The following is a 13213-nucleotide window of genomic DNA, read 5'->3' on the forward strand; positions in this document are numbered from 1 at the left end:
CGCAGCGCTGCAACCGCGCTAACCAAGAAGTTTTCCCGCGGTGTCTCTACGAGTAAAAATTTAATGGATAAAGTGGTAAGGGATGATAACAATCTGCGATAAGCCTTACTATTGCAACGAAGACCCGCCATGCAGGTATGTTTAATAGAGGTCCAGTGAGAATGGTGATTAATTTGAAATTAGGTTTGTCTAAGCGATGATTTACAGTTCAGTTTATCTTGTCACTGATAATTGTTGATAGCAGGTTTGACATTCCACTATCGGTGCTGCATCAGCCGTCCTTTTTACCGCGCAAATCCTATCTTGTGAGCCTGCAGCATGTTGCAACCGCGCGAATGATCCTTAATTCAGCACCATTACTGGCGCGTGCAGCTTTTAGATCGAACCCTTGTTTTACTCATCATTTTGCCATGATAAGTTGAGATAATCCAAAGTCCTCGAACTTGGAGATGAGAATGTCAGGTACCAGAAACTGCAAAAGATGAAGACAAATTTCGAGGTGAAACGAGGGACCTACTGGGAAAATTGATCAGGTCAATCAGATTGTTGAAGATATGTATATAGCAAAAAGCGACCTATTGAAACAAAGGGGGGCACAGATTTCTTCCCCGTAGGCGCTTGGGCGTGGCCCAGATAAGCTCAACTGGCACGAGCCGGTACTTCTAAACAAGACAGGCGACCCAACGAGAAAGGACACTGGTGTCGCATTATAAATGCCAAACTGCGATTTGTTTAAGGCTACTGACGTAACGTGCACCAAGGCGCATACTTTCAGATACGTCGAGTATCAACTTCTTTGCGAACGGTTGAGAAAAGTAGAGCGCATGGCGCGGTAGTGGGTAGGTCACAAGCAGAGGATCCTACATGCAGGGAGCTCGCTTTCCTTGCACATTGATCAGGCAATGGTAATGCAAAGACTCTACTTCACATGACCAGAAATAGGATGCACGACCAAAAACAGTGACTTTGAACTAAAAGTTGTGAGCTGCCGTGTCGCGAGCCGTATGAAGACTAAACAGAGCTCTGAAACATGAAAAGTGGCACGTCCGAAACGGAACAACAGTTGAAACAGGCCTGGGAGTGACTTCAAAGAACAAGTGTTGACTTTCTTTGGCATATGAGAAAGAGAGCAATCCCAAGCTGCGAGTGCTTCAAGCTAATTTAGGAAAAACACTGTTCCTACTGTTTGATCCCAAGCTGTGTGTGAGCGAATCGGGAGATTGGCCCGCTCGCTGTGGCATTGCAATAGACCCTCAATGCGTCTACATAGCTCGTTGAAGCAGTGTCGAAACGTTACAACAACATTCTCTATTAGAAAAAAGAGATAGATGGGTTTGTCAAACACGACCAACACGTAATTTATTTCTGATTGCTTGCCAGGCGACTTCCTCAGATGAGCACGAAAAACGTGCATTGTCATACAGGACATGCACGCTTGGAGGAGGTCAGATGTAACTGAAGACTGCAAGTCTCCGCCGTCTGAACCAGCGGTTCCCGCGAGCTACCCGCGAGCTACCCGCGAGCTACCCGTGAACAAGCCTCGTGTTAACTGCAAGTGCTCGGGCGTCCATTGTCTGCCTTCGTTGCACCTGAGATGGACGGAACCTCACCTCGATCGATTGACATCGGATTTCGCGTTCGCGTCTGCATCGCATTCAGGCTTTTTCAGGCTCTTGTCCGGAGACGATTTTGGGAACACGTTAAAAACAGAGACCTAATTTGGTAGACAGACGCGTTTCCTGCAGATTTTAACTTCTAGCTTTCTCCAATTAAGGAAAAACATGGACGAATTAAGACAACCACAAAAGACAAAAATAAAGCTAATCGATCGAACAGAATATTCTCGAACTTAAACAAAAGAACAATTACCGAAAACGATCAAACGCAGCCTACTGCAACCCGCCAAACTCTAATTGTAGGTTGTATTGTCGCCGAAAAAGACCAGCCCCTCTTTCGTTCCTTCTTTCCTGCCATATGCTTAAAGCTGAACATAATTTTTAAATACTTGCATAAAGTGTGCGTCATCTATTATAGGTAATTACACATTATGCAGGTAATAGGCTATTCCTTCAAGTTTCTATACTTTTGCTGTGAAAATCGCGTTTGATGTGTTGAAGTCGTGTTTTCCCGCGCTTCGTAAAAGGCTTGAAGTACGAAAAGCTTACAAGCAAATTAGGTTGTTTCCCGTTTCGTAAATACACAATTGTCATTAGCGGCTTTATTTTTGTTGTGTTTTAGATTTCTTCAGACCCTGCACCAAGCAACTTTGTCGCGTTTTGTTTACCAACATGCGTGTCTTCAAATGCGATTCAGGCTCGCCAAACGTGCACTTGGTCGCCGGTGCCTGCATTGGGAATTGCAAGGTTGGATTTGGTTGAAGCGCGGCATTATGAAATGACTAAGTTTCGTTGCATGCTCAATTGGTATCGAGACAGATAAATAGTATATAACCAGGTTCAATCCAGATTAATTCACCGTAAGTCCCGGAGATATTTCTAATACTCTTTTTTTGGCTTTAAGACAACACAACAACGATAGTGGTTGCTAAAGTTCTGGTCAGATTTCGCCTTTAAAGAAATGTTCAATCGCTTAATTGATTTGCAAGCTGCTTTAGCTTTGGCTTTGTGCACACAAGGTGCATTGGGTCAATTCTACAGCAACAGCACCTCTTTTTCAGGTAACAGTTCTTCCACAGCTGCTTCAAGCTCTTCCAGCTCTATTTCCATCAGCAGTTCTATTACCTCTTCTGGTTCATCTAACTCTGGTCTCACAAGCTCTGGAAGCCCAAGCTCAGAAATAACAAGCTCCGGTTCTGGTTCCGTCTCCAGCTCAGTTCCTTTAACATCTAGCTCTAGCTCTGCTCCATCCAGTTCTGGCTCTGCATCTGGTTCTAGCTCTGCTCCATCAAGTTCTGGCTCTGCATCTGGTTCTAGCTCTGCTCCATCCAGTTCTGGCTCTGGCTCTGTATCTGGTTCTAGCTCTGCTCCATCCAGTTCTGGCTCTGCATCTGGTTCTAGCTCTGCTCCATCCAGTTCTGGCTCTGCATCTGGTTCTAGCTCTGCTCCATCCCGTTCTGGCTCTGCATCTGGTTCTAGCTCTGCTCCATCCAGCTCTGGTTCCTCATCCGGTTCTGGTTCCGTATCCAGTACACCAACTTCTTCTGTATCACCTTCGACTTCTGGTTCCAACAGTATTACGTCCACTGCTCCACCTTCATCAAGTTCTGGTACATCTACCTTACCAGAAACTACAATTTCCGCAGATGTTACCATTACTGGTGACTTATTTGCCACTGCTGCGGTTGAAATTCTAGCTGGCGCAAGTTTGACTCTTCTCAACGGTCACACATACGGTTTCTCTGGTGATCTAATTGTCCGTGGTGCTCTGATTGTTACAAAGACCGAACCAACATATGAAGGAACTTCATTCGATATCTCGGGTAGTTTATTTGATGTCTCTGGTAGCTTCAATGCTCAAGATTCTGATGCCACAACCGCCTCAATTTTCTCCTTCACCCCTGGTACTTTTGAAAACAGCGGTATTATTTCATTGGATTTATCTACTTCTCCAAATGGTCAAGTTACTTACTCACCTTATTCCAACACTGGTACCTTTTCTTTCTCCAACTCTATTGTCAATGGAGGTGCTGTCTCTGGTCTGGAACGTAGAGCAGAAGGTGAAGGATCTACCAACAATGGTAACATTGTCTTGGATAATGGTAGTACATACGTTGTTCAAGAACCAATTTCTGGAAATGGTACCTTTACTGTAACTTCCGGTAATCTATACGTGCATGATCCTAACACATTCACTGGTCAAAGTGTTCATGTCTCTGAGCAAGGTGTTCTTGCAGTTGATCCTACTGAAACTAACTCCACCCCTATCCCAGTTGTTGGTTACACTGGTGTAAACCAAATTGCTATCACATCAGAACCTTCAAGCCTATCCTACGACAGCACTACTGGTGTCTTATCAGCCACCATTGGTAACAGCGTTTTCTCATTCGCTATTGGTACTGGTTTCTCCAGTTCTGGTTTCAACATCTCTCAAGGTACATTCGCTGGTCTAAGTGCTTACTATTTAAACTATGGTGGTGCTGTTGCTTCCAGTTCTGCTACTTCATCGGTTTCTACCACATCTGGTGCCTCTTCTGTCAGCTCCGCTACTGCTTCTTCATCCGTTTCCACCACATCTGGTGCTTCTTCCGTCAGTGCTTCCACTTCTGCTTCATCAGAATCTGCATCTGTTTACACTACAACCATAAGTTCTGGAACTGTAACAAGTACTGTTGTGGTCTCATGTTCACAAACTACTGATGCCAGTGGTAAAGTATACACTGTTACCACCACTGTCCCATGTTCATCCACGACCGCTACTATAACTTCTTGTGACAAGAGTGGATGCCATCCAGTCCCAGCTCCAACTACCACAACGGCAACTATCACTACTTGTGGTGAAAATGGTTGCCACCCTGTTACTGGCCCAACCACCACAACAGCAACTATCACTACTTGTGGTGAAAATGGTTGCCACCCTGTTACTGGCCCAACCACCACAACAGCAACTATCACTACTTGCGGTGAAAATGGTTGCCACCCTGTTACTGGCCCAACCACCACAACAGCAACTATCACTACTTGCGGTGAAAATGGTTGCCACCCTGTAACAGGAACAACTACAGCTGCTCCAGAAACTGTTGTTTCATCAGGTGCCACGTCTGAGATTGTTTCCTCAAAATCCTACACTACCGAGACCATTACTCACTGTGACAACAATGGATGTGAGACCAAAACAGTTTCTTCTGAAGCTTCAAAGGAAACCACTGCTGCTACCGTCACTTCATGTAACGGAGAAGGTTGTGTCACCACCACATACGCACCACCAGCTACAACAAGTGGTACCATTGTGACTTCTGCTACCAGCAACTCTCCTGCTCCATCTACAGGAGTTCCTACCTCTATTGCAAGCCCTGCAACAGCTCAGACTTCCATGCCAGGTTCTTCTACAGGTATTATCATTCAATCTGAAGGTATTGCCGCTGGCATGAAATTCAACAGTTTGACTGCTTTGGCCGGTTTATTCATTCTTTCCCTCTTAAACTGAGAGTGTGATGATGTGATACCCCCTATATTCTAGCTTGAGACTTTTCGTTTGTTTTTTCAAGACACTTATATATTTTGTAAATTGTTTCGCAGCAGAAAATGTTACTTCATAAGTTTTTTTTCAGAATATAGAGCTAATTATAGGGTTTTTAAATAACTCATTAATGTAATTACGCCGAGGTAGTATTTAGCTGCCTGATATAATCTTCAAAACAGCTTGGATAAAACGGCAATACAATGATCCATTAAAAAAGTAAAAAATGATTTCGCCCAGGATCGAACTGGGGACGTTCTGCGTGTTAAGCAGATGCCATAACCGACTAGACCACGAAACCATTAAAAGTCAATAAAACTAATGGCTATTTGAATCCATAAGTAAGAAATCAGCATACTTTTTAATTTCATTCTGAAATGTGTTATTATCTGAAAAAAATGTTTTCTTCGGCGTTGTCGATAGTAACTTGGTTTGACATTGATGATGATACTGTGATATTCAATTATAGAGATATATAATTCCTTGGTTTTCTGATGCTTATAAGGCATCTCTTTAATATATCTTACAAGATCGATTTATATTTCAACAGTATACAACAATCTCAATGTTCCAATGGTTTAACTAATTTCAGTATATCACGTTCACTCTCCTATAAGATCACTTCAGAGCTGATGTGATCGACAAGCCTATGGTATTATACTGCGGGAAGAACTCGACTACACACAACGTTCGCGCTTTGCTGAAGGGAGCTGAGTTGATTAAAATGTTGCGGCCGTAAATCACATTTGACATTTTGTACTTGGCAGCATAATTTCTCGAATTGGCTCAGCTTTTTGTTTTTGATGTTTAAACCCGTATCTAGGCCACGAAAGAGCTGCAAACGTAAAGGTGAGAAGGACGGTTCGATCGCACAGCAGCTTTTCTGCCCATTTACATTCTGCGTGGTGAGTCCCCATGACAACCGATTTTTTTTCATTTGCTATCCACTTCTCGTGCTTATCTCGCGAGATTCGCGTTTGAGGCTTGAGGCACCATCTGTAATGAAAAAGAATACAGGACTGGACATAGACACCTGCAGATGTATATATGGCGACATAAATATTCAGAAATATGAACTGAAAGTCTTCGCAGTCTTAAAGTATTCCCTCTTAGTTGAGCAATTCATTTGCAAATTTATGTCACAAAAAACTTCACCTAAAATAGCTCTCGTTACCGGCTCTAATGGAGGGATTGGCAAGGCCCTTGTGGAAGAGTTTCACCGTCGTGAATACAAGGTATACGCCACCGACCTTTTGTTCGCTACAGAGACAAAATCAGAATTAGAGTTGAAGGACGTCATTTGTCTTTTGATGGATGTTACCTCTGAGGAAGATGTTCGTCGAGTAAGCAAACAGGTAGCCTTAGAGAATAATGGAAGGTTGGATTTTTTGTATTGCAATGCAGGAAGAGTTGAAGTCGCGCTTGCTGCAGACCTCATAGATGAACAAATTAAATCGTTGTACGAACTGAACTTATTCGCAAACATGCGTCTTGTGAGACATTTTGTGCGCCCGTTGATCAACTCGAAAGGGACTATTGCATTCTCTGGCTCGGTCACAAAGGACGTGCCTTTTCTTGGGAACAGTCTGTACAGCTCTTCAAAGGCTGCACTTGATGAATATGCCTTTGTTTTGCACAGCGAACTCAGAAACTATGGTGTCAAGGTGATAGACGTTATTGGAGGCTACATAAAGACCCCCATATTCGAGTCTAGAGGCCCAAAGATACCACCTGGCTCCATATATGACTTTCCGAAGTTCAAAAATTTGTTTGATAATCGAAGGGAAAGGATGCAAAGCTCAATTGAACGCGCAATGGAACCAAAGGTGTTTGCTCGCCGCACCTTGGACAAGATCGAAAAAGCTGACATCAGTATCTTCCGCATCCACGAAGGTTATAAGTCAGGCACAATCCACCTTCTTTGTAAGTGGCTTCCATCTAATAAACTTGTTGATTACTTTTTGAAAAGTTTGCAACTAGATTTCAATTATAGGGATCACTTGAAGGATGATAAAGTTTAATCCTAGAAATCGTCACCGCAAAACAGGACCTAACAGTTCTCATCTGTGATTTTGGAGTCTAATATTCAACAGAAAGTACAAGGCAAGCATACAGACGTTGTTGATCACCACCAGGAAACGCTGGATAGAGGCAAAGATGAAGTTTACGAATAGAGTTGCCCGGTCATCACCTATATAAAATGCATGTTTTTTAGCCTTGCATCATCTTCGCAACAACGAAGTACCCGTATATAAAGTATCTCGCTTATCGTAGAATGTTGATGAATGTAATAGCCGCGTTAGTGCTCTCTAGCTATTTCGTAGCAGTCTGCAGCAGTTTTCATACATTTAAGTGTCGTACTAAGCGAATCCACTAATGTAAAAGAAGGGCATTTTTTATACATTCGAAAAAGATCGCTGATTGAGACTACTACGTATATTCGGTGTCGGTTGTTACTTATGTGTGGACTTCTTCGTTTTCCTTTTATTCTTCCATATTTCTTATAATTGTAACTTCCGCATTTGGGAGATGACTCAATTGCCGCTGAAAGTCGGTTGCAAGGTACTCGTGGCGAGTTTACCGGTTGTTTATTAAACCATAACGGTGACTTTAAAACAGAGCAAGTGATATTTTTCAGAAGAGCTGTCTATAGAATGGCACGTTTTGCCGTATCCCGGGATCAGTTGAAGTGGGCCCTTTAACATACACCCTGTTGATGCAATACGTTTACTGGAAAGCCTGTATGGCTGAATCCAGAATTATAGATCATTTAACAAATGGCTGCAACTAAACTATGCTTTTAAGACTGCAGTTGACTATATTCTAGGTGTCTTGTGCTGATTTGAGACTAATCATAAAGATCCATGAGCACGCTTATATATTGTTAGATGAGTAAACAATATCTGTTGTTAGGGACTTCGCTATGTTGGCTTGGTTGAAGATGCGCCTATTTGGCAACAATAAGGCACTACCTCCTGTATCAACTGGAACAGAAAAGCAGTGCGTTTCTATTCGTAATATTAATTCTTGAAACATGTAGGTTGTTCGAAAATTTCAAACTAATGAAGTTTTTTGATAGTGTTAGTAAGGTTAAATGAAGGAGTGAATGCTAATATTAACGTGGCTGTTGTATTTCAAGGGTTCCATTTAATGCGGCTATGCTGCATTTATTAACTGTCATATACTCATGTTAAATGTTTGCCCATATCAGTATCGTTAGCTGAGATAGTGACAGATAAGACTGTTAAAATAAGATTACAGATGAATAAGTGACACACTCATCTCTCTTTTTATGCCAGTATTCAATAAATGTTATCTGAACGCATGCTCGTTTCTAAGATTGTTATGCGTAGCTGAGCTGAGTCCTATTTGAAGAGAATATTAACTGAACACATGCTGACATCCAAGATAGCTCTGGGGAGCTGTTCGATTGAAGAAAGCATTTTTTAATAAGAATATATAGTACGATCACGTCGAATCCTGACGAGCAGTAGAGAGTTTTTTTCATAATGTGTGTGGATTACCTTCGGAGTTTTATGTCACTCATATCAATAGACCCAATTCACCAAAAAAGGCTCCAACAACCATCAAAAAGCCGCTATTGAATGTTCCTGCTCCACCACCTGCAGAGGAAACAGAAAATTGACCCTGTGAAGCCCTCGAGGTACTTGGTTGCGATGAATTTGCAAACATCTCCGTTATATTAGCGCACGCAATCCTAGTCGTATTGGCATAGTGAACCACCACAGACAAATTTCCTATAAACGCAGGATCATTATCGTTCAAAGAAAGATATTCATCAATGTAACTAGTTTGCAATGATTGGCCATTGATTCTACCGTGCTTTCCTGATAAGTCGCCGACTTCTTTATCTGCGGGGGAAGTGGCAGCTTCAGACCCGTTATATGGATTTAGGTGACCTGCAGTACCCGTACAGTTACCGTCACTAGGAACCGGCAGCTGATGGATATGGTATAAAAAGGGACCGCCAGAAGATGGCAAATTGCTCAAGTTCACATCTACCAGCACGGAACCATTGGTGGCAGAAAAGCTAATCGAGCCTTCGACTCTACTGGTGAAGTTAGCAACGTATGTTGCGTCCGGAGAATTGGTTTGAACTGGCGCAGCAGACAAGGCAAGTCGAAATAAGCTCAAACTTTGACCGATATAACGAATGGATACCATTTTCTTTTGCAGTTATTGAGTTTTTAGCTCTCTAGTAATTGAGCAAAAAGGGAAGCACTACACTTGGACAAACAAGGAATTACGGTAAGACATATTCTGATTCTCCTTTTATACAAGAGACGAATGAGCAAGATTTGGAAACCTACACAGGCTTCTGCACACTATTATTACCTTTCCACGGCGTCGCTGATGTCATTGGTGTACCCTACTTTTGTTAAGCCTTACTTATCGATGTTGAGTTTCAACCAAAAACGAAAAAGGACACCCATATTTCAAAAAAGGAGGAGCCCTGATAGGCCATGGCAAAACGGATATGTTTCACATATTGTACGTACGTTCTTCTGCTTGGTATATTCAGCCAATGCCCTGTCTGCTGAACACCATAGCAAAAACGTGGACATGCTCTTCTACTTCAAGTACAACTTGGCGCCAAGTCATCATAAGAAAAGAGCAGCTGACAACCGAAACATCTACGATAGAATTGTGAACTAGTGTAGCTATACTATCCATCTCGCCCGCTGTTTGCGTTTCTCTGTTTAGTTATGCACCCTGAATCCTGTGACTTTTTCACCAAGCGACAGAAGACCAATTGGTTGTTGTTTAGGAGAAAGTCGATGCCTCTTGTACAACATCTAACCAGGGGAGGCACAAATGATCATGACGCACTCCTTCAGATACTGGGACAAAGCATACGGAAAGCCCTCTTATCTGTATCATGTTAGACAAGCCAAGCGTTATCTTTTCAGCGGAAATGTATAGTGCCGGCCGAACAGAAAATTGCTTATTCTCATCTTTTATCATTCCTGGGTTGGTAAAACAATTAAAGAAACGCTAGTTTTATGCGAGCAGGAAATTGAGGGAGTTGGTTTCATATAGTGCGTCGAAGTAAATAACTTAGGCCACGGACCTCATGTGCACGGAGCTCTCTGGACCTATGGTTCCGAAAGTGTAATTGTTGTTGCATCTAAGTTCACCGTTCTTTTCAATAGCAGCGTATATACCGGATGCATTAGTATTCCAATTCTACCTCCGTAAATTTGGTTTTTGACTTCATTGTGCTTTGATTTACCAAAAATGGAGGCCAAATAGCGAAGACATGGCACATACGCAGCGGGAAAACCAATTGGCGTGACTATTGCAAGCACGTAAACTCAGTATCACAAGCCCCCTAAGCGCCTGTGGGACTTGGAATTGAAGGTGATGTTCAAGAGTAAATTTCATTCCACTGAAGTGGGTCTCACGATTTTGAACCCAGAGCAAGGATAGGAGCAATTGATTTGAACGATAGCTTTTCGTTCTTCAATATACGTGCTTTATAAAAATGCACGCAACTGTAATAGGACCGGGGTGCTCTTGCTGAAATTGCAAACTTCAAGTTTCAGCTTACGCAAGTAGTCTAGACACATTCGATGACTTCAAAGTGTTGAAGAGCTTCCTTGAAAACGAATTATACTATAAGAAGGGCGGAGGAATGCGCATCCCTCATTCCTGCTGGATTACGAAAACTCAGAACATATGTGACAGTTGAGCTTGAAGTCAACTCGCTTAATCTTTCGTGCTAACTACTGTACCAAACATAGTTGAACAACGCTACGTGAGCGTACCCGATGTCATTTCTCAAAGATTCACGATGTTGGCTTAGCTCTGGCCGAGCTCCGAGTTTTTTGGTAGCACGTCACGCCAGAAGCTTTCTGAAGTGATTCAGATGCATCGGACACTTACTCTTTGCATGAGAGGCAGATTAAGAGAGGGGAAGTAAAAGTGCGCATGATGTCGAAAATAACAAGGATGGCATTATGTAGGCAGCTCCTTATTTGCCCATGAGGCGCCCATCTGTAAGGAACTCGTAAGAAGAGTTCAATGACTCTGTGCGCGAGCTGTCAAATCTTGAAAAATACGTGACGTAGCTGCAGATCATTGGGCGATACGATTCAACACATTTTACCTCTGTTCTCTAAAAACACTGCTTTTTAGTGAGACCAGATTCAAATTCCAAATACAGAATTTGAGTCACAGTGGCACGACTAAAAATTTGAAAAACTATAAAAATAATACTACGATATACAAGGTAGCATGCAAAACCAATTATGCAATTTAATGCATATGTGAAATGATCAGACGTTTTATAATAATATCAAGCAACATGATTATTGAACAATTAAACGAGAGTATGGTGGTGTTTCTGGCTTTCACGGAAAATGATACGAAATCTATATAAGAAGTGCCTATTATGGGTTATGGCTGCTTATTCACTGTCAGAAAAGTAACCAATTAAAAAATATCATGGAGCCCATTGAATATTCCTCAGAAGTGAAGGATTTACTTAAGTTTGACAGAGAGCATTTATGGCACCCATATGCTAATATCAGTGACCCGATTACAGTGTACCCAGTGGCGTCAGCAAACGGATGCAAAATCACGCTCGACTCCACTACCCCAGCTGAAAATACTGTTGTGGAGGCGATGTCTTCTTGGTGGTGTGTGATTCATGGATATAACAATCCGGAGTTGAATCGCGCTATGTTCGATCAGATCGGCGAAGTATCACATGTTATGTTTGGAGGACTAACACACAGACCTGCAATTGACCTGGGCCAAAAAATTATAAAAATCCTTGATCACACAAAACTTCAAAAGGTTTTCTTAGCTGATTCTGGTTCTGCTGCAGTGGAAGTCGCAATGAAAATGGCCCTACAATATGAGTTTAGTATTTCGAATGGAGAGTCGAATAAGAGCAAATTTTTGACAATTAGAAACGGCTTTCACGGCGATACTTTTGGTGCTATGAGTGTTTCTGATCCAGTAAATTGCAAGCACTCCATATACAAAAATAATGTTGCTAAAAATATTTTTGTAAAGGCACCCACTGTGATTACCACCCTTCCAACCTCTGATATATGTCTAGAGAATCCGGACTTATTCGCGGAAACTACAAAATGGAATGAGGGAGACTTTTCTGAATTCAAGCAGGCGATAGAGCAAGAAGGGGACCAAATTTGTGCCGTTATCTTGGAGCCTTTGCTTCAGGGCGCAGGTGGTATCAGATTGTATCATCCCCAGTTTCTGATTGAGGCAAGAAAAATATGTAATGAATACGAAATACCTTTCATTATGGATGAAGTCGCGACGGGGTTTGGTCGCACCGGCGAGATATTCGCATTTAAACATTGCGAAAAATATCAAAAACTTTTAGGCGTTTCTGCTGCAAATATGGTAGATGTTTTTCCAGATATTATCTGCATAGGTAAGGGATTGACCGGTGGATATATGACACTTAGCGCTGTTGTAACGACTCCAGAAATCGCCACGGGATTATCCTCACCAAATGGACCCACTGGGGGCTATTTCATGCACGGCCCAACTTTTATGGGAAATCCTTTGGCTTGTAGTGTAGCAGACAAATCCCTCGAAATTTTATTGAGGGGAGAATGGAAAACCCAGGTTAGCAATATCGAACACCAGCTCTTTAAAGAGCTATATGTTGATATTACAAAGGATGAAGAGCTTATGGCCCATATTGTGGACAATGTGAGGGTTTGCGGCGCAGTTGGGGTAGTGCAGTTGAAAGATACCATCGACATCCCTTGGTTTCAGCAGCAATTTATTGCACGGAATGTTTATATCAGACCTTTTAGAAACCTGTGTTATATTATGCCTCCTTTCGTGATTTCAAAGAAAGAGCTTGAACAGGTTACCAATGCAATCAAAGAGGTACTTAAACTTTGTTTAAGTCGCAAGATTGAGGATGTCAAAATTTGAAGTCAAGATTCTAAATAGCAAGTTTATATATATATTTTTAGTTCCAATTTGAATCAATCCAAAAATGTACATGCCTGTATCTTCTACAGAAAAGATCTTCCTGCTTGATAAATGCTAAATGTCTTCAGTTTTC

General features: G+C 42.0%; 4 protein-coding genes and 1 non-coding gene across 5 annotated transcripts; 3 read left to right on the forward strand and 2 right to left on the reverse strand.

The window, feature by feature from the left end:
* Positions 1-2577: 2577 nt before the first annotated feature.
* Positions 2578-5103, forward strand: HG535_0G05210 (uncharacterized protein; the record flags this gene model as incomplete). Its single annotated transcript, XM_037290468.1, has 1 exon — positions 2578-5103. One exon carries the CDS (start codon positions 2578-2580, stop codon positions 5101-5103), a length of 2526 nt encoding a protein of 841 aa, XP_037146363.1.
* A 260-nt stretch (positions 5104-5363) lies between these two features.
* HG535_0Gtrna13V lies at positions 5364-5437 on the reverse strand. Its single transcript has one exon. It is a non-coding gene; the product is annotated as a tRNA-Val (tRNA).
* A 502-nt stretch (positions 5438-5939) lies between these two features.
* HG535_0G05220 (uncharacterized protein) lies at positions 5940-7157 on the forward strand (the record flags this gene model as incomplete). The annotated part of the gene is made up of 1 exon (XM_037290469.1): positions 5940-7157. One exon carries the CDS (start codon positions 5940-5942, stop codon positions 7155-7157), a length of 1218 nt encoding a protein of 405 aa, XP_037146364.1.
* Positions 7158-8679: 1522 nt separating this feature from the next.
* Positions 8680-9321, reverse strand: HG535_0G05230 (uncharacterized protein; the record flags this gene model as incomplete). Its single annotated transcript, XM_037290470.1, has 1 exon — positions 8680-9321. One exon carries the CDS (start codon positions 9319-9321, stop codon positions 8680-8682), a length of 642 nt encoding a protein of 213 aa, XP_037146365.1.
* A 2283-nt stretch (positions 9322-11604) lies between these two features.
* HG535_0G05240 (aspartate aminotransferase family protein) lies at positions 11605-13080 on the forward strand (the record flags this gene model as incomplete). The annotated part of the gene is made up of 1 exon (XM_037290471.1): positions 11605-13080. The coding sequence occupies one exon, from the start codon at positions 11605-11607 to the stop codon at positions 13078-13080; it is 1476 nt and encodes a 491-aa protein (XP_037146366.1).
* Between the last annotated feature and the right edge of the window lie 133 nt (positions 13081-13213).

This window comes from Zygotorulaspora mrakii, chromosome 7 (assembly GCF_013402915.1).
Source record: "Zygotorulaspora mrakii chromosome 7, complete sequence".
Lineage (NCBI taxonomy): Eukaryota > Fungi > Ascomycota > Saccharomycetes > Saccharomycetales > Saccharomycetaceae > Zygotorulaspora > Zygotorulaspora mrakii.